Here is a 27,172-nt window from a genome sequence, read left to right as displayed (position 1 = left end):
GCTCAAGGATGTAGGTCCTGAGGCATGTCTTGAAGGAGGGGAGCATGTTAGAGAGGTGTTGGGGCCTTGACAGCTGAAGGCCGTCATCTATGGTGGAGCAATTAAAATCGTCCAGCAAATTCTGATTTCCACACTGGAAATTGGCCCAGAAATATGACAGATATCCAGTTTATAGTGGTGGGAAATAGGACCACTATAGAGTGACATTACATGGTGTTATGCCATTGTTTTTGTCACTTGCTGAGTAGTGTTTCTTGCCTGTAAATGAGCCTGTGGAAACTTCATATAATAAACAACATTCCAGGTGATATGATGGCGCATTGGCCTCCATCTTGGGGACCTGGGTCTAATTTTGAACAGACACTAGTCTCCAGCATGCCGTGCCATATCAAGGTTACTTCCAACGCTAGGCTGCCATCCCACAAACTGCCATCAAGAAGAACAGGAGCCATATTGTTTCAGAAATTCCTGTTCCAAGTTATTTACGATCCTGACTTACTGTTCCCATCAGTTTATGGTGGGGAAATCAAATTCCTGTAATTCCCTACTTGGGACCATTAGCAAGCCCGACACGTTACAGTAATTGAAGGAGGAGACCTCTCATCTTTTCATGGCCACCAGAAATGCTCAATAAAAATGCACTTGTTACATCCCAAGCACATTTTTAAACACAAAACATTGGAAACTGGAGATAAAATGTGTTTCAGTTGCTCAATAACAGATTGTAAAGTGAACAGATTAACCTCATCAGTTTAATCATAGGAACAAAAGGAGGCCTTTTAGCCCCTCGAGCCTGTCCCGTCATTTATACTTGGCTCAGCTGTAGGAGACAGAGGGTGATGACAGAGGGCTGCTTTCGTGACTGGAAACCAGTGAGGTACCACAGAGATCAGTGCTGGGTCCTCTATTGTTTGTCATTTATATAAACGACATAAATGACTATGTGGGGGGTGGATCAGTAAGTTTGCGGATGACACAAAGATTAACCGGGTGGTTAACAGTGAGGCTGAGTGTCCCGGGTTACAGGAAGATATAGACGGGATGGTCAAATGGGCACATAAGTGGCAGATGGAATTTAACCCTGAAAAGTGTGAGGTGATACACTTTGGAAGGAGTAATGTGACAAGGAAATATTCAATGAAAGGCCTGACGCTGGGAAGTTCCGAAGAACAAAGGGACCTTGGAGTGTTTGTCCAAAGATCTCTGAAGGCAGAAGGGCAGGTTAATAGGGTGGTGAAAAAGGCATATTCATCAATAGAGGCATTGATTACAAAAGCAGGGAGGTCATGTTGGAGTTGTACAGAACTTTGGTGAGGCCACAGCTGGAGCACTCTGTGCAGTTCTGGTCACCACATTATAGGAAGGATGTGATTGCACTGGAGGGGGTGCAGAGGAGATTCACCAGGATGGTGCCTGGGATGGAACAGTTAAGTTATGAAGAGAGGTTGGATAAGCTTGGGTTGTTTTCTCTTGAGCAGAGAAGACTGAGGGGGCGAGTTGATCGAGGTGGATGAGATTGTGAGGGGCGTGGATAGGGAGCAACCCTTAGTTGAAGGGTCAGTTACGAGGGGACACGTTCAAGATGAGGGGCAGGTGGTTTTGGGGGGATTTGAGGAAAAACCTTTTTACCCAGTGGATGGTGATGGTCTGGAACGCACTGCCTGGGAGGGTGGGAGAGGCGGGTCTGGAACACACTGCCTGGGAGGGTGGGAGAGGCGGGTCTGGAACGCACTGCCTGGGAGGGTGGGAGAGGCGGGTTGCCTCACATCCTTTAAAAAGTACCTGGATAGGGCAGTACAGTGGCTCAGTGGTTAGCACTGCAGCCTCACGGTGCTGAGGTCCCAGGTTCGATCCCGGCTCTGGGTCACCGTCCGTGTGGAGTTTGCACATTCTCCCCGTGTTTGTGTGGGTTTTGCCCCCACAACCCAAAGATGTGCAGGGTAGGTGGATTGGTCACGCTAAATCGGCCCTTAATTGAAAAAGAAATGAATTGGGTACTTTAAATTTAATTTTAAAAAGATAAGAAAAAAAAAGTACCTGGACGAGCACTTGGCATGTCATCCATTGAAGGCTATGGGCCAAGTGCTGGCAAATGGGATTAGGTAGACCTGTTTTGAATGCATCGGTGCAGACTTGATGGGCCAAATGTGCTTGTTTCAAAAGCACTGGCATTAATTGGCCTCCTTGGGAATTTTGGATGAAGTTTGTTAGAGGCCATGAGAGTGTAGTTTGCATATGTGTTGGAAGGAATGGGCTTGATGGTTTATCTACAGTTATTTGTTTTTTTTATGATGAATTTGCATTTCCAAAATATCTTTCGGATTCTTAGGATATCCCAAGGTGCTTTACAACCAATATAGTACTTTTGAAGTGTGATCGCTGTTGTAAAGTATCAGCAGCCCCAGTAACAATGACCAGATTTTTAGTAATGTTAATTGAGGGGAAACTGTTGGCCAGAACATCAAGGAAATTCCCCTGCTCTTTGTAAACATGTCCTGGGATATTTTAAGCCACTGGGAGACAAGAGAGATGAACTGACATGGGTGATGGTGCAAGGGCAAAGAGGATGATGGGGTACAAACAAACAAAAAATTTATCTCGAGGAGGTATGAATAGCAGAATCACGAACAGCTGCTGCCCAAAATGTTAAAATCAAGAGAAAAATCAAAAGCAGCAAGAAAATGGAAAGAAAATCAGGATGGAGGGTTTGCCACCTGAAATGGTTCAGTCGCTGAGTGTGGACATTGCAAAAGATGAGGTGCTGTTGTCCGAACTTGTGTTAAGCTGCACTGAAACTCTGGAGGAGGCTGCAGTCAAAGTGGGAATCGAAATGGCCAATTGAAATAAAAGTCAAATAGTGCGGATGCTGGAAATGTGAAATTATAACAGAGAACGCTGGAAAGACTTGACGGGTCTGGCAGCGTCTGTGGAGAGAGAAACCGCATGAAAGTTTCGAGTCCGCGTGACTTCTTCAGTTGGCAAATTAAAATGGCAGGTGACTGGAAACTTATGGCCATGCCTGTGGACTGAAGGGAGGTGTTCCACAAAGCGGTCACCTAATCTGTGATTGGTCTTCTCGATGCAGAGCAGAAATCAGCATCAAGTATTAAATTTCAGCTCATACTAGTTTACCATCCTCCCTGTCGGATCTTGGTGGCTGCTACTACGTGTGGACTTTCCGAGGGTTTTCTCATTTGTTAAACTTTTTTTTTAAACTAGTGAAAATAAATACAAATATTTAGGTAAATAGAATCTGTATGGGGGGGGGGGGGGGGGGGGGGGGCTTTGAAAATCTCAAAATGGCTGTAGCCGTCTTCTGTGCAATCGCTGAACGATATCTCTGCTTGAAATATCTACAATCCCTCAACATTGCTCCCCTTTCTAACGATTGTCAGAGCACTGTCCTGTGGGAAGGTATGCATTGACATACTCCACTGAGCTCTGCCGTGCAAAACAGGCTGGCGTTGCTCCACTTCACTCTTGATTCTCTCCCAGTTTAACTGCACTTGCACAGTCCTACCCAAATTTAACCTGTTATTTTTCCAAGTGAGTTTAAGGTGCTGTATTAAAGAATGCCGGATTTCTTGTATCCTACTTGCTGATTTGTGGGGTGAGCTGGAGTTTTAACGTGGGAATCTGGTAACACCAACACTTTATTGAGTCAAAGCACCTTCGTGCTTGAGTGATGTTTGTGTTGAAATCCCAATCTGTTCTATGCAGTGTGTCTTTCTCTTCACAGAACAATCAGGCAGATCTGGAGAATGCAACAGAAGTGCTGTCTGGCTATCTGGAGAGGGACATATCCCAGGACTCTCTGCAGGACATCAAACAGAAAGTGCAAGACAAGTACAGGTGATGAATTGAATTTGGTAATTAATGCTGACACGCGTCTTATCTTTCCTCCCTGACCCACTGGCCCTCCATTGCCAAAAGAAATGCCCGTTTCGGGGGAGGAGCAGATTTATTTTTTAACATATTTTATCCAGGCATTTTCATAAAAAACAAACTAAAGCAGAAGCAAAATTATACATTCTAAATAACCAACCCCCCCAGGTCCAACACCTCCCTTCCCGTCTCGTCCTATACTCTGCCATTCTCTCGCGCCACCCCATGCTTCCTCAGCTGGTGGGCCAGCATCCCACTCACCTCACCATATTCATACACTACCCCTCTGCCCTCCGTAACTGCCCCACTGCCTTGCCTGTGGACACTAATCCGAACTCCACCTGGAGCCTCTGCCTCTCCTTCAACAGCAGCAGCCCCCCCCCCACCACCACCGCCGGTCACCCTCCTCCATAGACCCCTTCAGTTCCTTCGCCACTGCCGACACCTTCCCTGACCTCCCCGACACGTTGGCTCAACCGGTCGAAGCTTGACTCGATAACCGTATTAAAGTCACCCCCCCCCCCCATCGAACACCACCCGCTTATTACCAGCACTGCTACCCCCCTCGTCACCATGTCCAGTCCCAAGTGGAACTCCTGCCCCACCCACCCTTTCCTCAACCTCGTCTGATCCCCTATCTTTAATTGCATCTTTTGTAAAAAGACCATGTCCGCCTCCAGCCTCCTCGGGTGCACAAACATGTGACTGCTTGATCGGCCCATTCAAACCCCTCATGTTCCACGTGACCAGCCTGGTTAGGGGGCCCCCCCGCCCCCCTTCCCTGCCAATCTACCATATCCCTTTTTGGGCCAGCGACCCACCCTCTGATGTCCACCTGTGCCATGGCAACCCCGCCCCCCAAAAAAAAACAAATACAAAGGCCCCATCCCCCTCCCCTGCACCCCCCTCCCCTGCACCTATCTCCTGACAACCCCCCACTGCACTTCCGTTAACTAGTCCACCCAACTAGGTGGTGGCCACCGCCCAAAGCCTCCAAACCCCAGCCCCCCCAATTCTACCCTCCCAGACCATGTCCATACACTCTTTCCCCCCCCCCCCCCCCCAAAACCCAGAAACGGTGCACTCACCCTTGCTATTCCCGCCACCGAGGGACCTGCCCTCCAAACACCCCACCATAAAACCAAAAGAACATTTCAAAGGGAAAAGTTTCCCCGAGAACAAAAAAATCTCCTCACAAACTCCTCCAACCTTTAGTGTCCTCCTCCTCCTGCCAGTCCATTGTCCTCAAACTCCATCGCCTCCTCTGGCGATCCAAAATAATATTCACACTTCTAGAAACTCACCCAGAGGCGGGTCGGGTACAGCACCCCGAACTTCACCGCCTTGAAGAGGGTGGCCTTGACCCGATTAAACCCGGCCCCCCTCTTCGCCAGTTCTGCACCCAGGTCCTGGTACACCCGCAGTTTGTTGTCCTCCCAGGTGCACGTCCTCGTCTGCCTCGCCCACTAAAGAATCTTCTCTTTATCCAGAAAGCGGTACAACCGCACCACCATCGCCCACTTGCGGCCTCCTTATCAGCATCCTGTGCGCTCGGTCGACCTCCAGAGCAGTCAAAGATCCGCTCCTCCATCAACTGCTCCAACAGTTTGGCCACATGCATGCCAGCCTCCGCACCGTTGATGATTTTGGGCATCCCCACAATTCTCAGATCCTACCTTCTGGAGCGGTTCTGCAGATCCTCCACCTTCAGCCTCTTCTGGATCTCCCGAGTCACCCCCACATGGCCACCAACGAGCCAGCTGCTCCTCGTGCCTCCCCATCGCCACCTCCACTTTCTGGATCGCTCTGCCTTGGGACTCCAGCCTCTGCTCCACTCGCTCGATCCCTACATTAACCGTCTCCACCACTTTGGCCAGGTCCTACTTCCTCTGCTGGCTGAACATAGCATTCAGAAAGGTCACCCCTTCTCCAGGTACTCCTACGCCTCTTTCCATCCAAAATCCTGCCCCTCAGACGGGGAAAGGATCAAAAAATACCACCTTGAGTGAGACTACCAAATGTGAGATGGCTCACTCCATGGCCACCCAAAATCCGAAGTAGATTTGTTTTAAAACGGTCCTGGTACACAGACTCTTAATATTTTAATCAAAACCATGTCCTTATAATTGTTTATCTCTGATAGATGATTGGATTAGTCAGTCTATGGCTAAAGGGTCCAAAAGACCAAAAGTGAGCAATCCCACTTTATAGAGTCACAGATGTTTATAGCATAGAAACAGGCCGTTCGGCCCAGCTTGTCCATGCCGCCCAGTTTCTATCACCTAAGCTAGCCCCACTTTCCCGCATTTGGCCCATATCCCTCTATACCCACCCTGCCCATGTAACTGTCTAACCTTTTTAAAGGAAAAATTGTACACCCCCCCCCCCCCCCCCCCCCCCTTACCACTGCTTCTGGCAGCCCGTTCCAGACGCTCACCACTCTGTGTGTGAAAACATTTCCCTTCTGGGCTCTTGCATCTCTCCCCTCTCACCTTAAACCTATGCCCTCTAGCCGGAATGTGGCGACTAGGGGCTTTTCACAGTAACTTCATTGAAGCCTCTTTCTCTTAACCATTTCATCTCTCACGGGCTCCCCTCTTCTTGCAAAGTCTGCTATTTTGAGCCAAGAAGCAAAGAAGTCTGCGACACGGTAGCACAGTGGTTAGCACTTTTGCTTCACAGCGCCGGGGTCCCAGTTTCGATTCCCGGCTGGGATCACTGTCTGTGCAGTTTGCACGTTCTCCCCATGTCTGCGTGGGTTTCCTCCGGGCGCTCCGGTTTCCTCCCATACGTCCCAAACGACGTGCTGTTAGGTGAATTGGACATTCTGAATTCTCTCTGTGTACCCGAACAGGTGCTGGAATGTGGCGACTAGGGGCTTTTCACAGTAACCTCATTGCGGTGTTAATGTAAGTCTACTTGTGACACTAATAAAGTTTATTACTACGAGGTCCATCTATCCCATTGTTGACTGACGACTAAAGCGCTATCTTTTGATGATTTTAACCCTCCCCTTGATATAGCCTGTTGTAACACGTGGCGATTTTAGAAGAGAAAATGATTTGCTACGTGGCACTAGTCAAGGCAATCGATAATTTTGTGATGTGAACGGATTTGCCTGTTTCAATAGTCATAGCACTTGTCAGACAATGAGGGAGTCTAGCTGTATTGAGGGGCTGTTTAGCACAGGGCTAAATCGCTGGCTTTGAAAGCAGACCAAGGCAGGCCAGCAGTGTGGTTCAATTCCCGTACCAGCCTCCCCGAACAGGCGCCGGAATGTGGCAACTAGGGGCTTTTCACAGTAACTTCATTTGAAGCCTACTTGTGACAATAAGCGATTTTCATTCATTTCATGTAGCTAAGATAGTTACTTTCCTTGCATGTGTGAAAAAGAAAGACTTGCATTTTCACAGCACTTCTCAAAACATCTCAAAATGCTTCAGGTACAACAAAATAATCTGGAATGTAATCATTGTTACGGAAGCAAGTATATTGTCCGTTTTTCTCAACCTTGCCCCTCGCCTGAGGTGTGGTGATCCTCGGGTTAAATCACCACCAGCCAGCTCTCCCCCTCAAAGGGGAAAGCAGCCTATGGTCATCTGGGACTGTGGCGACTTTACCTTGCCTTTAATGTCCGTTTTAGTTTCAGCATAATCCTAGAAACAGCAGAGAGTAATTGACCAATTCATCTGATTTTGGTGGTATTAGTTGAAAAAGTGTTGCCAGGACGCTGTCTCAGGGAATAAAATCTTTAACATTAGCTGATCAGGCTGATGGTGTTTCTGACAGCGTACGGTTCCTTCAGTGTTACAGTAGAGTATCAGTCTAGATTATGCACAAAATGTGCGGGAACGGGGCTGAAATATACAACCTCCTGCTCAGTGTATTATCGGCAGAGCTGTACTGGACAAATGTTGGTTAGGTTTGTGACCCTTGATCTCTTGATTTATGAAATGGACCTGTTAAACCTTAGACTTCAGCATAAATTAATCCTAGTTCCTTAAACTGTTTGATCTTTGGTGTTTGATTGCTACAAACCTAAAGCTATTATATACAGTGTTTGTCAAATGATCAGGGGGTTGGATAGGGTGGACAGTGAGAGCCTTCTCCCGCGGATGGAAATGGCTGGCACGAGGGGACATAACTTTAAACTGAGGGGTAATAGATATAGGACAGAGGTCAGAGGTAGGTTCTTTACGCAAAGAGTAGTGAGGCCGTGGAATGCCCTACCTGCTACAGTAGTGAACTCGCCAACATTGAGGGCATTTAAAAGTTTATTGGATAAACATATGGATGATAATGGCATAGTGTAGGTTAGATGGCTTTTGTTTCGGTGCAACATCGTGGGCCGAAGGGCCTGTACTGCGCTGTATTGTTCTATGTTCTATGATAACATCTTTCCCTGGGCATCACGGTGGCGCAGTGGTTAGCACTGCTGTCTCACGGCGCCAAGGACCCGGGTTTGATCCCGGCCCCGGGTCACTGTCCGTGTGGAGTTTACACAATCTCCCCGTGTCTGTGTGGGTCTCACCCCCACAACCCAGGGTAGGTGGATTAGCCATGCTAAAATTGCCCCTTAATTGGAAAAATTTAAATCGATAACATCTTTCCCCATCGTCTTGTTCGTTGTCTTTTTATGTTGGGACTTTCCACATTTATCAGCTTCACTGGGGTGACTGGACCTATTTAATAAAAATCTTTTGAACTACTAGTTTCCTAAGTATTAAAATTTTTGACCTGTCTTTCCTTTAAATATGCTTTATTGACTTTTCTTTTGTCTAACCTGTGTTTCATGAACTTATATTTGCTGACCATTTTCTGTCAATTTAACTCCAGATCAGCAGATTTAACCTATTTGATCTTTATAGTCTGCAGCACTCTGCATTTTTATCCAGTGTTCTAAAATCTCTAAATGGATTGTTCAACCCCACTAGTACTTTTTTAAAATCTCAATCCGTTTGCCTCTCCCTACTTCCTTTGGCATGTTTTTGAAGTCTGGTACATGGGGTTTCTCTCTAACATCGCAATGCCGATGGAGGCCTCCGCCCGCAATGTTAACCTTTTACTTTAGCTGGCTGACCAAGCTGTGTGTTATTCAGACTTGCTGTTCTGTTCCCTTCATCAGATACTGTGAGAGCCGGAGGAAGGTGTTGCTACAGCACGTGCACGAGGGCTACGAGAAAGACCTTTGGGAGTATATCGAGGACTGAGGCTCGGCTTGCAATGAACTGTCAACCCGTTAGCAACAAGAGTGCTGATGCAAATAAAGTGGGCGGCACTGGCCCTTGCAGATACTGCTGGAGTTCTACCCTACTTTTTGTTAATGGAAAGTTTAAGTAAATTATATTGTAATAAAAAAAGTAGATAAAACCACAAAATGTACAACAGTATTGTAAGTGGATGAAGGGTGTGACACACTAAAAACCCTCCAACTTTAATCTGTAATGTAGCTACATTCTGAGAGCTGAACCATTTTCTGTTTTCTTTCATTTATTCATTTTCTCTGTGTGTAGTAATTGAAGTGAAACTGTTTTGACCTGGCTCCTCTTTTCCAGCCAGACATTAATTGTATGTAGGTTCCCTGTTTGTGAATGTTGATTGGCTAACTGTAAGGCAGCGCTCTTGGGGGATATCTTTGTATATGACTTTTAAAAGGAGGACACAGTATTTTTCAAATTGTATATAGCGCATATGCATGGTTGAGCGAGAGCAAGCGTGGCACGTGTTTGCATAATGTTTAATTACAAAAAAATATTTATTCTTTAAAAACCTTCAAGAATATGTATATTTGCTGTGCAGTTTCTTTAGGTTTGCTAACCTTTGACCTCAACGCTGTTAGTGGAATGTGAATTTAATTTTCTGCTTTTTCTGCTTTTTTAAAAAAAAACAAGTTTCTACCGTGTAATTTTCCATAGTACTAGTTGTAGACTCGAGCTGAGATCTGGCGGTGTCAAGTTGCCCCTGATATTTACACCCTTGCCACTTCCCCGCCCCATCATTTGTCATTGCTGCTTTAATACCCCCCGCCGCATCTTTGAGCTAATGACCGTCACCTCCAGCTTCAGCAGAAGTCCTCAGTACTTTCCATTTCTTTACTGTATAAATTTTTTTTAAAAATACCCGTAAAATTGTACAGATCTCGTCAGACAATAGGAGCGGTACAGGTAGCTAACATTCGGAAGAGAACAGCATTCAGCTTGTGTCTCTACCCCCCTCCCCATACGCTAACGCCTCCACTGTCCTGGGTGTTAATGGCTGCTGTCCTTGCTGTGCTCTGCCTGTGTGTTGCTATCCCGGCGTCTAGAGGTTAGGGTTGAAGGATCATTGCTTGGTGGGGCTAAGTAAAAGATGGACTGCTATGCTCTAAACTGGCAACCAACTCAAGCTGCAAGTAATAGTTTTGTTCTACTTCACCATTAAATTGGTTGTATATATCAAAGCGAAGGTTCTCTGAAGTTAAGACCTAGCACTGGGTTTCTTAGCCCCACGCTCATTGCTGTGGATTTTTGTTTTTTGTCTTTTTTTTTCCTTATGTTGCACTGGGACAATGTATTGTCAAATTCTCAAACGTTGAAAGATTTGTAGCTGTAATGGATGAATCCATGACAAACTTACACAATTGTAAAGCTTGAATACTGCAAAGCATTTACTGACGATAAAGGTTTAATTTGGGTATCCCTTGCGTGTCGTCCAGTGCATTTGAGGTTTTGGGGAGGGGGGGGGGGGGGGTGGGGGGCGGTCAGCAAAGAGTCATTGCACAAATGCTGCCAATCAGCATGTATGTAATTTCTCAGCATCCTGTGAATTGCAGTGCTCCCAGCACATCTGATACGGCGTGGCCAGCAGCTCTGATAGCAGGTACTAAAACTACTGTGAAGCTTTACAAATAGGAAGGGTCTTGGTTTAAACACAGGATTGGAAGAGCTTATGCCATGGACTGCATAGTAGCTGCGAGGGAGTCACTCGGTTTTGCTGTGCATTTACGGTGCAAACTACTATAACCCTGGTAGAATCGGTTCTGTGCATTCTTGCAGGAGAGAACTGTCAAAAGTATTGATAAATGAATTTTCCGGAGGCCAGGTGGAGACTTGGGTTTAACTATATCAGCCGGGAGGCTGAATTGCACAGCTGGTTCCTGGTTTCTACAGCACTCCTGGCTGTTTACAAGCGAAAGGCTCTGCAAATTCGCTCTAACCGTATGTCTATATTGTAGAGTGACCCACAGTCACGATTGCACTTGGCTTCAGAACCCTTTGCTTATTCATTTGTAAGTAGGAGTAAAGAACACTTCTATTTCGGCACGTGTAGTATTTGCTATCGTTCACCTAAGCAGTGGGTGAGTAACTTGCATAACTCCTTTATGCGACAGCCCATTACTGAATATATTGATATAAATTAGGAAATGTATTGATTTTTTTTTTGCCTCATCGCTTCACAGGCCTTTTGCTGTGACAGGTAGGTCGATCTGCTTTGATCGTTCAGGTAGAGCAGGCACTCTACTGACCGGTGCAGCAGTTTAAGTAATTAGGTTGCAAATAATGGCTTGTTTGGTTCTGTGGATTAATGCCCTTTTTCAAAGCACCTTCGCCATCAGCCTCTTTTGCCAAACACTCGAAGAAATTCTTCTTTTAGCTTGGTGGAGCTGGGACGTTTGGGTTCCACCTATTTAATGGTAAGAAGTCTTACACCACCAGGTTGAAGTCCAACAGGTTTGTTTCAAACACTAGCTTTCGGAGCACTGATCCTCAGGTGAATGAAGAGGTATGTTCCAGAAACATATATATATATATATATAGACAAATTCAAAGATGCAAGACAATGCTTTGAATGTGAGCATTTGCAGTTAATTAAGTATTCACAGATCCAGAGATAGGGGTAACCCCAGGTTAAAGAGGTGTGAATTGTCTCAAGCCAGGACAGTTGGTAGGATTTTGCAAGCCCAGGCCAGATGTTGGGGGATGAATGTAATGCAACATGAATCCCAGGTCCCGGTTGAGGACGCACTCGTGTGTGGAACTTGGTTATAAGTTTCTGCTCAGTGATTCTGCGCTGTCGCGCGTCCTGAAGGCCGCCTTGGAGAACGCTTACCTGGAGATCAGAGGCTGAATGTCCTTGACTGCTGAAGTGTTACCCGACTGGAAGGGAACATTCCTGCCTGGTGATTGTCGCACGATGTCCGTTCATTCGTTGTCGCAGCGTCTGCATGGTCTCGCCAATGTACCATGCTTCGGGACATCCTTTCCTGCAGTGTATGAGGTTGGCCGAGTCGCACGAGTATGTACCACGTACCTGGTGGGTGGTGTTATCACGTGCTGGTATCCATGTCGATAACGTGCGACAGCGCAGAATCGCCGAGCAGAAACTTATAGCCAAGTTCCGCACACGTGAGTGCGGCCTCAACTGGGACCTGGGATTCATGTCGCATTACATCCCCCACCATTTGGCCTGGGCTTGCAAAATCCTACCAACTGTCCTGGCTTGAGACAATTCACACCTCTTTAACCTGGGGTTACCCCTATCTCTGGATCTGTGAACACTTAATTGACTGCAAATGCTCGCATTCCAAGCATTGTCTTGCATCTTTGAATTTGTCTATATATATGTTTCTGGGACATACCTCTTCATTCACCTGAGGAAGGAGCAGTGCTCCGAAGACTAGTGTTTGAAACAAACCTGTTGGACTTTAACCTGGTGGTGTAAGACTTCTTACTGTGCTCACCCCAGTCCAACGCCGGCATCTCCACATCATGACCTTTTTAATGTACTCTGTTTTCAGCCAGGTCAGAACAGTTACTCAACAATTATATACAGTGTTGGGTTAATGCATCACACTTGTGTTCTGGCCTATAATGCTGTTCTGATGACATGCCTCCTGAGCACCAACACTGACATTTTAAACCCAATAAATGCACTTTTGACACGAAGAATGCTTTCTAATTTTACTGAATTTCAATTTCTTATTAAACACATTTAAAGAACGCAATGTGTTTTGAGGAATTAGCGATATCATTGGTCTGGTGAGGAACGGAGGAAGAAAGCTGAGGTTCAGGAAAGGGCTAAAATCATCCTCGCCCCCTAAACGTTAATCTTTATGCACTGCTCACATGGCTGATCGTCTGTTCCAGTTGTATTTTAATAACCGCTTGCATTTATATTGTACTTTTAGAACATAGAACGATACAGCGCAGTACAGGCCCTTCGGCCCACGATGTTGCACCGAAACAAAAGCCATCTAACCTACACTATGCCATTATCATCCATATGTTTATCCAATAAACTTTTAAATGCCCTCAATGTTGGCGAGTTCACTACTGTAGCAGGTAGGGCATTCCACGGCCTCACTACTCTTTGCGTAAAGAACCTACCTCTGACCTCTGTCCTATATCTATTACCCCTCAGTTTAAAGTTATGTCCCCTCGTGCCAGCCATTTCCATCCGCGGGAGAAGGCTCTCACTGTCCACCCTATCCAACCCCCTGATCATTTTGTATGCCTCTATTAAGTCTCCTCTTAACCTTCTCTCCAACGAAAACAACCTCAAGTCCATCAGCCTTTCCTCATAAGATTTTCCCTCCATACCAGGCAACATCCTGGTAAATCTCTGCACCCGCTCCAAAGCCTCCACGTCCTTCCTATAATGCGGTGACCAGAACTGTACGCAATACTCCAAATGCGGCTGTACCAGAGTTCTGTACAGCTGCAACATGACCTCCCGACTCCGGAACTCAATCCCTCTACCAATAAAGGCCAACACTCCATAGGCCTTCTTCACAACCCTCTCAACCTGAGTGGCAACTTTCAGGGATCTATGTACATGGACACCTAGATCCCTCTGCTCATCCACACTTCCAAGAACTTTACCATTAGCCAAATATTCCGCATTCCTGTTATTCCTTCCAAAGTGAATCACCTCACACTTCTCTACATTAAACTCCATTTGCCACCTCTCAGCCCAGCTCTGCAGCTTATCTATATCCCTCTGTAACCTGCTACATCCTTCCACACTATCGACAACACCACCGACTTTAGTATCGTCTGCAAATTTACTCACCCACCCTTCTGCGCCTTCCTCTAGGTCATTGATAAAAATGACAAACAGCAACGGCCCCAGAACAGATCCTTGTGGTACTCCACTTGTAACTGAATTCCATTCTGAACATTCCCAATCAACCACCACCCTCTGTCTTTCAGCTATCCAATTTCTGATCCACATCTCTAAATCACCCTCAATCCCCAGCCTCCGTATTTTCTGCAATAGCCTACCGTGGGGAACCTTATCAAACGCTTTGCTGAAACCCATATACACCACATCAACTGCTCTACCCTCATCTACCTGTTCAGTCACCTTCTCAAAGAACTCGATAAGGTTTGTGAGGCATGACCTACCCTTCACAAAGCCATGCTGACTATCCCTGATCATATTATTCCTATCTAGATGATTATAAATCTTGTCTCTTATAATCCCCTCCAAGACTTTACCCACTACAGACGTGAGGCTCACCGGTCTATAGTTGCCGGGGTTGTCTCTGCTCCCCTTTTTGAACAAAGGGACCACATTTGCTATCCTCCAGTCCTCTGGCACTATTCCTGTAGCCAATGATGACATAAAAATCAAAGCAAATCAAAATTCATGTAGGAAGAGTTTTGGAGCGCAAGGTTGGCATCAAGCCACTTTCTAATGTGTGAGAAGGAGCTTATTAGAGGATGACCAGAAACTTGGTCCGAGATGAGTATGATGAAAGGGTCTTTAAGATGTGAAATTTTGGGAAGGATGAGAATGGAGCCTGGATGCCTGATGGTACTTGTGCTGGAATGGAGGAAGGGTGCACAAAGCCGGAGTTATAGGCAGGTAATTGAGTTAGAAAAGTGCGTTCTAGTATTGAATAACTTTGGAGACGGAATCCTAGGTTTGATTGACGAGGGAGTCGAGGGCAGGCAGGAAAGAGTTAAGGCCACATGTAAGATCAGCTATGACCTTATTGACAGGTAAAGCAGGCTCGAGCCAAATGGCTCTTATTTGCAGTTACTCGTTAGTACAGTGGTTAGTATCCCTGCCTATCACGCGGGAGACTGGGGTTCAATTCCCCGACAGGGAGCTTTGTAGCTGTCCAGAAGCTCAACTGTAATCCTTATGAAATGAAAATCGCTTATTGTCACAAGTAGGCTTCAAATTAAGTTACTGTGAAAAGCCCCTAGTCGCCACATTCCGGCGCCTGTTCGGGGAATTGAACCGTGCTGCTGGCCTGCCTTGGTCTGCTTTCAAAGCCAGCAATTTAGCCCTGTGCTAAACAGCCCCTTTTGGGGCAGCATGGTAGCACAGTTGCTTCACAGCTCCAGGGTCCCAGGTTCGATTCCCCGCTGGGTCACTGTCTGCGGAGTCTGCACATTCTCCCCGTGTCTGCGTGGGTTTCCTCCCAAAGTCCAAAGATGTGCAGGTTAGGTGGATTGGCCCTGCTAAATTGCCCTTTGTGTTAAAAAAGGTTGGTGGGGTTAAGGTGTGGGTTTGGGTGGAAGTATGGGCTTAGGTCGGGTGCTCTTTCCAAGGGCCGGAGCAGACTCGAAGGGCCTCCTACACTGTAAATTCTATGATTATTCAGAGCGAGAAAGACAGATATATTCACCCTCACTTTGCTGTCCCAGAAATAAAGTGATGCTGGAAATCTGACATAAAGACAGAAAATGCAGCAACTCTCAGGTCAGGTCGCACTTGTAGGGAAAAATGTTAATGTTTCATCTTGATGAGCTTTCATTAGAATTGGGAAAGGTGAGAGCAAACTGATGGGGAGACCTGTGATAACCGTGCACGGTTGAAGCAAAAAGGATGGTGGATGGTGGAAGGCAAAAGGAGATGGTAATGGGACAAGTAAAGAAAGACTAGATGTGTCTAAAGGAGGTGTAAATGGTGATAACAGATTCATTGCTAACAGCTGCCATCCCAACAAAATGTGAACAGTGGTAATGTTCTCATTGTTGAACTTGCGAGTCCAGAAGTCTAAAATTCAGAATCAAAAGAAGTGCTTTTTCGAACCGTAGAATCCCTACAGTGCAGAAGGAGGCCATTCCGCCCATCGAGTAGGCACCAGCCCTCTGAAAGAGCACCATGCCTAGGCTCCCTCCCCCACCTTATCCTTGTAACTCCACCTAATCTGCACCTTTGTACACTAAGGAGCAATTTAGCATGGCCAATCCACCTAACGTGCACATCTTTGACCTGTGGGAGGAAACCCACACAGACACTGGGAGAATGTGCAAACTCCACACACAGCTCCCCCAAGGCTGGAATTGAGCCCAAGTCCCTAGCGCTATATAGATCACTGCTTTTCTCAAGCTTATGTTGAGCGTTGTTCGGAATGCTGCAGGAGTCCAAGATTGTAGAGGGTGTGACTGGAAAATTGAAGTTGCAACCAGAAACTCAGGATCATGGTTGTGGACTGAATCACGCAACCTGAGTTTGGTCTTTCCAGCGCAAGAGGAGACCACCCTTGGAGCAGTGAATACAATATAATAGAAGTACAAAAGAGAAATTGGAGCAGATAAGGGCTGGCTGTTGTAACTCCTGCATTTGGATGCAGTGTGAAGCGGCATTTGGGGTTGATTAACTGGTGGCCAAGTGCCATGGAGGGAACAGTCTTCTGAATGCTGATTGAGCGGTGGTGGTGGTTGAGATGTTGGAAATGGAGGGCGGATGATGCATTGAGTACGCAAGTTGGTGGAATCTGAGAACAAGGGAACCTTATCATGTTTCCAGGAGAGCACAGGTTGACGGTCCTGTTAACTGTTGGGTCATGGGTGCAGGTGAAAATCATGGTTAACGAAAAAGATATTGGAAACATTGATAAGTGCGGTGCTCTTTCCAAGGGCTGGTGCAGACTTGATGGGCTGAATGGCCTCATTATTATTATTCTGCACTTTAAATTCTATTATTCTATGAAAGTTCAATTGATCTGCTAGTGGTCAGCAGTCGAACATATAAAATAGGAGAAGTAGGTCAATGTGCTGCTCGCACCTGCTCCGCCATTCAATCAGATCGGGGCTAATCTGTTTTGTGTTTTGAATTCCACATTCCCATCTGCCCCCAGTAACCATAGATGTCTGTCAGTGGTCAGTCAGTAGTCAACAATCTGGTCCAGCAGTATTCCGTGTTCAAAGGTCAGCAATCAATGGTGTGGTGGTGGTACGTCAGTGGTCTGGCAGTGATCAGTCTGCTGAGCAATCAGTGGTGAATGGGCAGTAATCAGTGGGGTGGTGCTGGTGGTAAGTCAGTGAGCAGCATGGCAGTGGTCAGGAGGTTATCTGTGGGCTGTTCAGGCAGTGATCAGTCAGGGGTCAGCATGACTCAGGGCATCGTGCAGTCGGGTTAGTATGGCAGTCGTCAGTAGCACAATAATCAGTCAGTATGCAGAGCACAAGCAGTGATCAGCAGGGTGATGGTCAGTAAGAGTGATCCTCAGGCCAATGGTCTATGACAGTGATCCGCAGGCAGTGGTCAGCGTGACTGATCCTCAGGCCAATGGTCTATGACAGTGATCCGCAGGCAGTGGTCAGTGTGACAGTGATCCGCAGGCAGTGGTCAGTGTGACAGTGATCCACAGGGCAGTGGTCAGTGTGTCGGTGATGCGCAGGGCAGTGGTCAGTGTGACAGTGATCCACAGGGCAGTGGTCAGCGTGACAGTGATCCACAGGGCAGTGGTCAGTGTGACTGATCCACAGGGCAGTGGTCAGAGTGACAGTGATCCACAGGGCAGTGGTCAGTGTGACAGTGATCCACAGGGCAGTGGTCAGAGTGACAGTGATCCACAGGGCAGTGGTCAGTGTGGGTAATCCATAGGGCAGTGGTCAGCGTGACAGTGATCCACAGGGCAGTGGTCAGTGTGACAGTGATCCACAGGGCAGTGGTCAGAGTGACAGTGATCCACAGGGCAGTGGTCAGTGTGACAGTGATCCACAGGGCAGTGGTCAGTGTGTCGGTGATGCGCAGGGCAGTGGTCAGTGTGACAGTGATCCACAGGGCAGTGGTCAGTGTGTCGGTGATGCGCAGGGCAGTGGTCAGTGTGACAGTGATCCACAGGGCAGTGGTCAGAGTGGCAGTGGTCAGAGTGACAGTGATCCACAGGGCAGTGGTCAGAGTGACAGTGATCCACAGGGCAGTGGTCAGAGTGACAGTGATCCACAGGGCAGTGGTCAGAGTGACAGTGATCCACAGGGCAGTGGTCAGAGTGACAGTGATCCACAGGGCAGTGGTCAGTGTGGGTAATCCATAGGGCAGTGGTCAGCGTGACAGTGATCCACAGGGCAGTGGTCAGTATGACAGTGATCCACAGGGCAGTGGTCAGTGTGACTGATCCACAGGGCAGTGGTCAGAGTGACAGTGATCCACAGGGCAGTGGTCAGTGTGACTGATCCACCGGGCAGTGGTCAGAGTGACTGATCCACCGGGCAGTGGTCAGAGTGACAGTGATCCACAGGGCAGTGGTCAGTGTGACAGTGATCCACAGGGCAGTGGTCAGTGTGACAGTGATCCACAGGGCAGTGGTCAGAGTGACAGTGATCCACAGGGCAGTGGTCAGCGTGACAGTGATCCACAGGGCAGTGGTCAGTATGACAGTGATCCACAGGGCAGTGGTCAGTGTGACTGATCCACAGGGCAGTGGTCAGTGTGACTGATCCACAGGGCAGTGGTCAGTGTGACTGATCCACAGGGCAGTGGTCAGTGTGACAGTGATCCACAGGGCAGTGGTCAGCGTGACAGTGATCCACAGGGCAGTGGTCAGCGTGACAGTGATCCACAGGGCAGTGGTCAGTATGACAGTGATCCACAGGGCAGTGGTCAGTGTGACTGATCCACAGGGCAGTGGTCAGTGTGACTGATCCACAGGGCAGTGGTCAGTGTGACAGTGATCCACAGGGCAGTGGTCAGCGTGACAGTGATCCACAGGGCAGTGGTCAGTATGACAGTGATCCACAGGGCAGTGGTCAGTGTGACTGATCCACAGGGCAGTGGTCAGCGTGACAGTGATCCACAGGGCAGTGGTCAGTGTGACTGATCCACAGGGCAGTGGTCAGCGTGACAGTGATCCACAGGGCAGTGGTCAGTGTGACAGAGATCCACAGGGCAGTGGTCAGTGTGACAGTGATCCACCGGGCAGTGGTCAGCGTGACTGATCCACAGGGCAGTGGTCAGTGTGACAGAGATCCACAGGGCAGTGGTCAGTGTGACTGATCCACAGGGCAGTGGTCAGTGTGACTGATCCACAGGGCAGTGGTCAGTGTGACAGAGATCCACAGGGCAGTGGTCAGTGTGACAGAGATCCACAGGGCAGTGGTCAGTGTGACAGTGATCCACAGGGCAGTGGTCAGTGTGACAGAGATCCACAGGGCAGTGGTCAGTGTGACTGATCCACAGGGCAGTGGTCAGTGTGACTGATCCACAGGGCAGTGGTCAGTGTGACAGAGATCCACAGGGCAGTGGTCAGTGTGACAGTGATCCACAGGGCAGTGGTCAGTGTGACAGAGATCCACAGGGCAGTGGTCAGCGTGACAGAGATCCACAGGGCAGTGGTCAGTGTGACAGTGATCCACCGGGCAGTGGTCAGCGTGACTGATCCACAGGGCAGTGACGTACTCACGCGGCAGCGTGTTGACGTCAGGGGGCGGGGCTGGGGTAAGGACCCGGATGTTCGGAGCTGAGGGGCAATGGCGGCGGCGGCGCGGGTGAGAGCCTCGGGGGCCGGGCAGCCCGCGGGAGGAAGAGAGAGAGAGAGAGAGAGAGAGGGAGGGAGGGGGGTTTACGGGTTCGGGCCGTCCGCAGCCCACCCCCACCCCCACCCCCAACAGCAGCGGTGCCGCGGCCCCGGGATTCCTGAGGGCCCAGATACTGCCGGGCGCCGGCGTTCCCATAGCAACAGCGGTACCGACACTGCAGCCCTCTGACAGTGCGGCTCTCCCTCAGTACTGACCCTCTGACAGTGCGGCTCTCCCTCAGTACTGACCCTCTGACAGTGCGGCTCTCCCTCAGTACAGACCCTCTGACAGTGCGGCACTCCCTCAGTACTGACCCTCTGACAGTGCGGCTCTCCCCCAGTACTGACCCTCTGACAGTGCGGCACTCCCTCAGTACTGACCCTCTGACAGTGCGGCACTCCCCCAGTACAGACCCTCTGACAGTGCGGCACTCCCTCAGTACAGACCCCCTGCCAGTGCAGCACTCCCTCAGTACTGACCCTCTGACAGTGCAGCACTCCCTCAGTACTGACCCTCTGACAGTGCGGCACTCCCTCAGTACTGACCCTCTGACAGTGCAGCACTCCCTCAGTACTGACCCTCTGACAGTGCAGCACTCCCTCAGTACTGACCCTCTGACAGTGCGGCACTCCCTCAGTACTGACCCTCTGACAGTGCAGCACTCCCACAGTACTGACCCTCTGACAGTGCAGCACTCCCTCAGTACTGACCCTCTGACAGTGCGGCACTCCCTCAGTACTGACCCTCTGACAGTGCGGCACTCCCTCAGTACTGACCCTCTGACAGTGCGGCACTCCCTCAGTACTGACCCTCTGACAGTGCGGCACTCCCTCAGTACTGACCCTCTGACAGTGCAGCACTCCCTCAGTACTGACCCTCTGACAGTGCGGCACTCCCTCAGTACTGACCCTCTGACAGTGCGGCACTCTCTCAGTACTGACCCTCTGACAGTGCAGCACTCCCTCAGTACTGACTCTCTGACAGTGCGGCACTCCCTCAGTACTGACCCACTGACAGTGCGGCACTCCCTCAGTACTGACCCTCTGACAGTGCAGCACTCCCTCAGTACTGACTCTCTGACAATGCAGCACTCCCTCAGTACTGACCCTCTGACAGTGCGGCACTCCCTCAGTACTGACCCTCAGACAGTGCAGCACTCCCTCAGTACTGACCATCTGACAGTGCAGCACTCCCTCAGTACTGACCCTCTGACAGTGCAGCACTCCCTCAGTACTGACCCTCTGACAGTGCAGCGCTCCCTCAGTACTGACCCTCTGACAGTGCGGCACTCCCTCAGTGCCTCTGACAGTGCGGCACTCCCCGAGTACTGACCCTCTGACAGTGCGGCACTCCCTCAGTACTGACCTTCCCTCTGACAGTGCGGCACTCCCTCAGTACTGACCCTCTGACAGTGCAGCACTCCCTCAGCAAAGACCCTCTGACAGTGCAGCACTCTCTCAGTACTGACCCTCTGACAGTACGGCACTCCGTCAGTACTGACCCTCTGACAGTGCGGCACTCCCTCAGTACTGACCCTCTGACAGTGCGGCACTCCCTCAGTACTGACCCTCTGACAGTGCGGCACTCCCTCAGTACTGACCCTCTGATTGTGCGGCACTCCCTCAGTACTAACCCTCTGACAGTGCAGCACTCCGTCAGTGCTGACCCTCTGACAGTGCAGCATTCCCTCAGTACCAACCCTCTGACAGTGCGGCACTCCCTCAGTACTGACCCTCTGACAGTGCAGCACTCCCTCAGTACTGACGCTCTGACAGTGCGGCACTGCCTCAGTACTGACCCTCTGACAGTGCAGCACTCCCTCAGTACTGACCCTCTGACAGTGCGGCACTCCCTCAGTACCGACCCTCTGACAGTGCAGCACTCCCTCAGTACTGACCCTCTGACAGTGCGGCACTCCCTCAGCACTGACCCTCTGACAGTGCGGCACTCCCTCAGTACTGACCCCCTGACAGTGCGGCCTTCCCTCAGTACTGACGCTGTGACAAAGACGCTGGATTATGAGGTGAAGCAGGGTGGCTGGAACACATGACCTTCGGAATCAGAGTTGTTTGTGCTACCAAGGCTGATATTACCCACTGGCTGACCAGCTAAACGGTCTTTGGAACAGTCCTCAACTTGCCCAGCATCATCATTTGCATTCCTACCCCTTCTCCTAAAAGGAGGTGTTTGCAGTGTGTTGGGATCATCCTTCCTGTTTGGTCATCTGTTAAGTCAGGAGGATCATCAGTGCAGAGCCTTGATGCAATCACAGAGTGTGCATGAGTCGTTGGAATGCTGACTTTTCCCTTGGTGCGGAGCCCTTATGCTTATCAAAACGTCCCAGCCACTGGCATGGGTCAGCCATCTAGCTCGATCAGCACAGAGCAGCGATAAAGATGGCACTCTACTGGTCAGTTAGTTTCAGTTCCTCTGCAAGTGGTCTCATTATCTGCTGGGTCATGGAGGGGCGAGGTCTTTCAGTAGACTGAATGCTCGCTGTCACTTTGTAATTGATCAAAAAGAGTTAGATTTGAAGACTAATTCAGATTTTATTTTTTTTAAGAATGCCATTTTAACTTTAGAAATACCGTGTAAATAAGTGAATGAAAATGTGGGTCGGTGGGCACATCTGAGTCAAGAAACCGCATCAGGAACGTCTCCACACAGACTTGGAAAGTGAACAGAGTCTGGACTGTGACCGTTCCTTTTGCAAAATCAAATGGGAAATGTTAACATAATTTCTAATCAGAAATAATGACAGAAGTGTCACTGAATATCGGGAAATAAGGTCTGGACTGGAAGTCCTCACCCGAAGAAGCTCTTTCATGGTGTTCTGCATAAGGTATTTTATTTAGGTGAACTGGGGTTAGAGGGCAAGTATAATTTGAGCTGAGTGTGTAAATGTATTTCAACTTCCATTTTAAACTTCTACTTTGTGTGTTATGTCATTAGGGTTAATATAGCACAGGAGGAGGTCACCCAGACTCCCAAGTCTATGCCAGCTCTCTAGAATTATTTATTATTCCTTAATTATATATTATTTGTCGCTAAGTAGAAAAAAAGTGGGGTGCAGGCCATTAGAATTGGTTGAAGCACACATACATTTCCCATAGTACAGGCTGAGGAGCTAAGTGTTAATTTATTATTGTATAAACAGGCTATTTCTGATGGCAGGAACCCAGCGAATTGAGTATTGCTGTGATCATCAGCTGCTGCCAACTCAGTTTGTGAGGAGATGGCGGAATCGGTAAGTAACAAAGAAACATCGAAAAGTGTGCCCAGGGTATAGCTGTATCTCCACTACTATTGCTGCTCACTAGTATTACGATCCCAGACCATATCCCAATAGTGGCTAGGATACTGGATCGGAACCCTAATATTTTAGTTTATTTGTAAGACTGTGCGGAAAGAATGATTCGCTCCAAGAGTGACTGCATGTAGAAATAGGGCTTGGATATTTTTAAAACAGAACTTTATTATGAATACAATATTAAACTCTTTAACTTCACACCCAAAAGAACAGCTTATACATACCCCTTAAACACTACGGCTCACTTTCCCATTAAACAACAAGAAAAGGAAAATACAGCTCCCAATCTATCTTACTGTGGGAGAATTGTGGACTCCGTGTCAGGCAGATCAGAATTAAACTCCTCTCTCCAAAGGTTTCTCCAAAAACGACCTCTCTGAAGCTTTTCAAAATGTCTCTCTGCATTCCTTGGCTCCTCCTAGCAATGACCTCATCTCCCCAAGCTGGAAAAGCAAATGATCTCTGCAGGCTGCAGAGCACATTAACTCTCCAGGGACTTCCCCAGTCAAACCACAGTCTATTAGCACAGACTGAAAAACACATTCCTTTGTCAATTTCACCTTCTGGCTGCTAAAAGAACCCAGACCCTGATAAACAATTATTTTTAAACAAACATGATCACTGCAGTCAAACACACTCTAAGCTCAGACTTTTTGAATATCGTCCCTTTTAGTCTTCTCATATGTTACAGTCATGATAAAGTATCAGCAGTCACATTTTCTCTTTCCGCCACGTGGAGTCTGTAAATTTAGCGATTGTAATAATAAACTCCATCTGAATCGTCTTGGGTTTTGAGTTTCAAATTTGTCAAAGAATTGTAATGGATTGTGGTCTGTACAATAAATTGTGACTAACATAAATGCTCAGATGTTGTAACATCAATACCAAACTCAATGTCTCCTTCTCGATGGTCAAATATTTCTTTTGGTGAATGTTGAGTTTCCTAGAAAAATACCCGAATGATCTTTCAACCCTTTGTCATCTTCCTGTAGCAGTACAGCACAACACCCACTCGCATCAATTGCCACCGTAAATTGTTTTGCATAATTAGGTGTCATCAACACTGGTGTGGTGTGGTGGTTAACACAGACTTCAGATTATCGAATGCCACCTGACATTCCGACGTCCACTGAAATATTTTGTGCTTTTTTTTAGAAGTTCTGTCAGGGGAGCAACCACACTGCTGAGATTTGGCACCAATTTCCGGTAGACACCAGTCATGCCCAGAAATCTCAGAACCTCTCTCCTAGTTGATGGTATTGGAAATTCTCCTATAGTTTTCGTCTTCACATTCCGTGGAGCCATCTGACCATGTCCAATGGTATGGCCTAAGAAGGTGACTTGAGCTTTTGCAAATTCACTCTTAGCCAACGTTACCACCAATCCAGCCTCCGTTTAATCGATCAAATTTTTTTTTTTTTTTTTTTACATGTTCCAAATGCTCCTTCCATGTTTCACTGAACACCACCAAATCGTCGATGTACACTGCGCAGTTGTTTAGTCCCGACATCACCTTGTTGGTTAATCTTTGGAATGTTGCTGGCACATTCTTCATTCCAAATTACATGACGTAGAAAATAGGAGCAGGTGGAGGCCATTTGGCCCTTAAAGCCTGCTCCACATGGGAGGCACGGTGGCGTAGTGGTTAGACCTGCTGCCTACGGCGCTAAGGACCCGAGTTTGAATCCCGGCCCTGGGTCACTCTCCGTGTGGTGTTTGCACATTCTCCCTGTGTCTGCGTGGGTTTCGCCCCCACAACCCAAAGATGTGCAGGTTAGGTGGATTGGCCGCACTAAATCGCCTCTTAATTGGAATTTAAAAAAAAAATTATAATTGGGTATTCTAAATTTAAAAAAAAAAAAAAAAATCTACTAGTTACATCCTTGAAGAATTCCAGTAGATTTGACAAGTATAATTTCCCCTTCATAAATCCACGCTGACTCTGCTCGATCCTGCCACTGTTTTCTAAGTGTTCTGCTATAAAATCTTTGTAAGAAGTCTTACAACTCCAGGTTAAAGTCCAACAGGTTTGTTTCAAATCACTAGCTTTCGGAGCACTGCTCCTTCCTTAGGTGAATCCTGTGCTCTGAAAGCTTGTGATTCGAAAAAAAAACTGTTGGACTTTAACCTGGTGTTATAAGACCTCTTACTGTGCTCATCCCAGTCCAACGCCGGCATCTCCACATCATGAAATCTTTGATAATGGATTCGAGAATTTCCCCATTACCGACGTCAGGCTTCCTGGTCCATAATTCCTTATTTGCTCTCTACTTTGTATCTAACCCCATGCTGTACCTGTCCTGGGAGTGTTTGATGGGGACAGTGTAGAGGGAGCTTTAATCTGTATGTGTATCTAACCCTGTGCTGTACCGGTCCTGGGAGTGTTTGATGGGACAGTGTAGAGGAGCTTTACTCTGTATCTAACCCCGTGCTGTCCTGTCCTGGGAGTGTTTGATGGGGACAGTGTAGAGGGAGATTTACTCTGTATCTAACCCCGTGCTGTACTTGTCCTGGGAGTGTTTGATGGGGCAGTGTAGCGGGAGCTTTACTCTGTATCTAACCCCGTGCTGTACCTGTCCTGGGAGTGTTTGATGGAGACAGTGTAGAGGGAGCTTTGCTCTGTATCTAACCCCGTGCTGTATCTGTCCTGGGAGTGTTTGATGGAGACAGTGTAGAGGGAGCTTTGCTCTGTATCTAACCCCGTGCTGTCCTGTCCTGGGAGTGTTTGATGGGGACAGTGTAGAGGGAGCTTTACTCTGTATCTAACCCCGTGCTGTACCTGTCCTGGGAGTGTTTGATGGGGCAGTGTAGCGGGAGCTTTACTCTGTATCTGACCCCGTGCTGTACCTGTCCTGGGAGTGTTTGATGAGCAGCTCTTTGTTTGAATTCAAAAATATTCTTCTGGCATCTCTCACCATGATAAGCACAAATAAATTAAAAAAGTAATGGGGGAAAAGGAGACTGGTGAAATACTCTTGTCTCATTTGGCTGATTGTTTGTCTGCTTCATGATGTGGAAAGAAGAAATTTGCGACTTGAATCCTGTGTCTGATTTTATTTTCTCCAGACCATGCAACGTTCTGATGTTCGGAAATCACAATCACGGAAAGGTGAGGAATTTGGAGTCTTTCCTTTCCCTTAGATATTTGCATTCGTTCTTCTCTCACTTTCTTAACCTCATCCAGTTGTGTTCTGGAGTGTAGAGCAAAGAACATTACAGCGCAGGAACAGGCCCGTCGGCCCACCAAGCCTGCGCCAATCCCGATTCCTTATTCAGACCTACCGCTTATGCCCAAATGATCTGTATCCCTCCATTCCCCACCAGTTCATGTGTCTATCAAGATACATCTTAAACATTACTATCGAGCCTGCTTCCACCACCTCCACTGGCAGCACGTTCCAGGCACCCACCACCCTCTGGATGAAATACCTTCCCCCGCACACCTCCCCTAATCTTTCCCCCTCTCACCTTGAACCTGTGCCCCCTTGTAATTGAGCCTCCCGCCTTGGGAAAAAGCTTTGGACTATTCACCCTGTCTATACTCCTCATAATTTTGTAGACCTCAATTAGGTCCCTCCTCAGTCTCCGTCTTTCCAAATAAACAATTTGAGTTTATTCAGCCTCTCCTCATAGCTAACACCCTCCATACCAGGCAACATCCTGGTGAACCTTCTTTGCACTCTCTCTAAAGCATCCACATCCTTCTGATATTGTGGTGACCAGAACTACACGCAATATTCCAAATGTGGCCTAACTGAAGTTTCATACAACTGTAACATGACCTGCCAATAGCTTGAGGCTGACCTAAAAAGGGTGATGGCTAGTCGGTGGTGGGGGGGGGGGGTTGGAAGCCCCCCGTCCAGGCTGATCACATGGAACGTGAGAGGACTGAATGGGCCGGTCAAGAGGGCTCGTGTGTTCGCGCATTTGAGGGAACTGAAGGCGGACGTGGCAATGTTACAAGAGACACACCTAAAGGTTACAGACCAGACGAGATTGAGGAAGGGGTGGGTTAGCCAAATGTTCCACTCAGGACTGGACTCAAAGACCAGAGGGGTAGCAAACGAGTGGCATTCGAGGCAGGAATAATCGTGTCAGACAAGGGGGGTAGGTACAAAATGGCGAGTGGGAAGCTGGAGGGGGAGAGGGTGGTACGTGTGAACATATATGCTCCGAATTGGGACGACGTGGAATTTATGAGGCGGGTGTTAGGTAAGACCCCAGACGTAGAGTCACA

At 48.1% G+C, this 27,172-nt stretch overlaps 2 protein-coding genes across 15 annotated transcripts in view; both read left to right on the top strand.

Annotated features, from left to right (window-relative positions):
• The window catches only part of LOC140404310 (E3 ubiquitin-protein ligase ARIH1), a 96,215-nt gene extending 85,655 nt beyond the window's left edge, over positions 1-10,560 (top strand). For both annotated transcript variants that reach the window (XM_072492673.1, XM_072492674.1), the window contains 2 exons: positions 3,740-3,852; positions 9,011-10,560. In XM_072492673.1, coding sequence (XP_072348774.1) covers positions 3,740-3,852; positions 9,011-9,095 — 198 coding nt within the window. In that variant the 3' untranslated portion in view covers positions 9,096-10,560. The remainder of the gene's footprint in view (positions 1-3,739; positions 3,853-9,010) is intronic.
• Positions 10,561-19,531: 8,971 nt separating this feature from the next.
• The window catches only part of bbs4 (Bardet-Biedl syndrome 4), a 70,410-nt gene continuing 62,769 nt past the window's right edge, over positions 19,532-27,172 (top strand). For 2 of the 13 annotated variants that reach the window (XM_072492667.1, XM_072492659.1), the window contains exons 1-3: positions 19,545-19,595; positions 22,783-22,872; positions 26,002-26,044. In XM_072492667.1, the coding sequence (XP_072348768.1) occupies positions 19,558-19,595; positions 22,783-22,872; positions 26,002-26,044 (171 nt within the window). In that variant the 5' untranslated portion in view covers positions 19,545-19,557. Of the gene's footprint in view, positions 19,596-22,147; positions 22,468-22,782; positions 22,873-24,090; positions 24,272-26,000; positions 26,045-27,172 lie in introns of those variants that run through there. The other 11 variants (XM_072492671.1, XM_072492661.1, XM_072492662.1 and 8 more) reach the window with 10 other exon arrangements.

This window comes from Scyliorhinus torazame, chromosome 30 (genome assembly GCF_047496885.1).
Source record: "Scyliorhinus torazame isolate Kashiwa2021f chromosome 30, sScyTor2.1, whole genome shotgun sequence".
Taxonomy (NCBI): Eukaryota; Metazoa; Chordata; class Chondrichthyes; order Carcharhiniformes; family Scyliorhinidae; genus Scyliorhinus; species Scyliorhinus torazame.
This window is presented reverse-complemented; position numbering and strand designations above follow the sequence as displayed.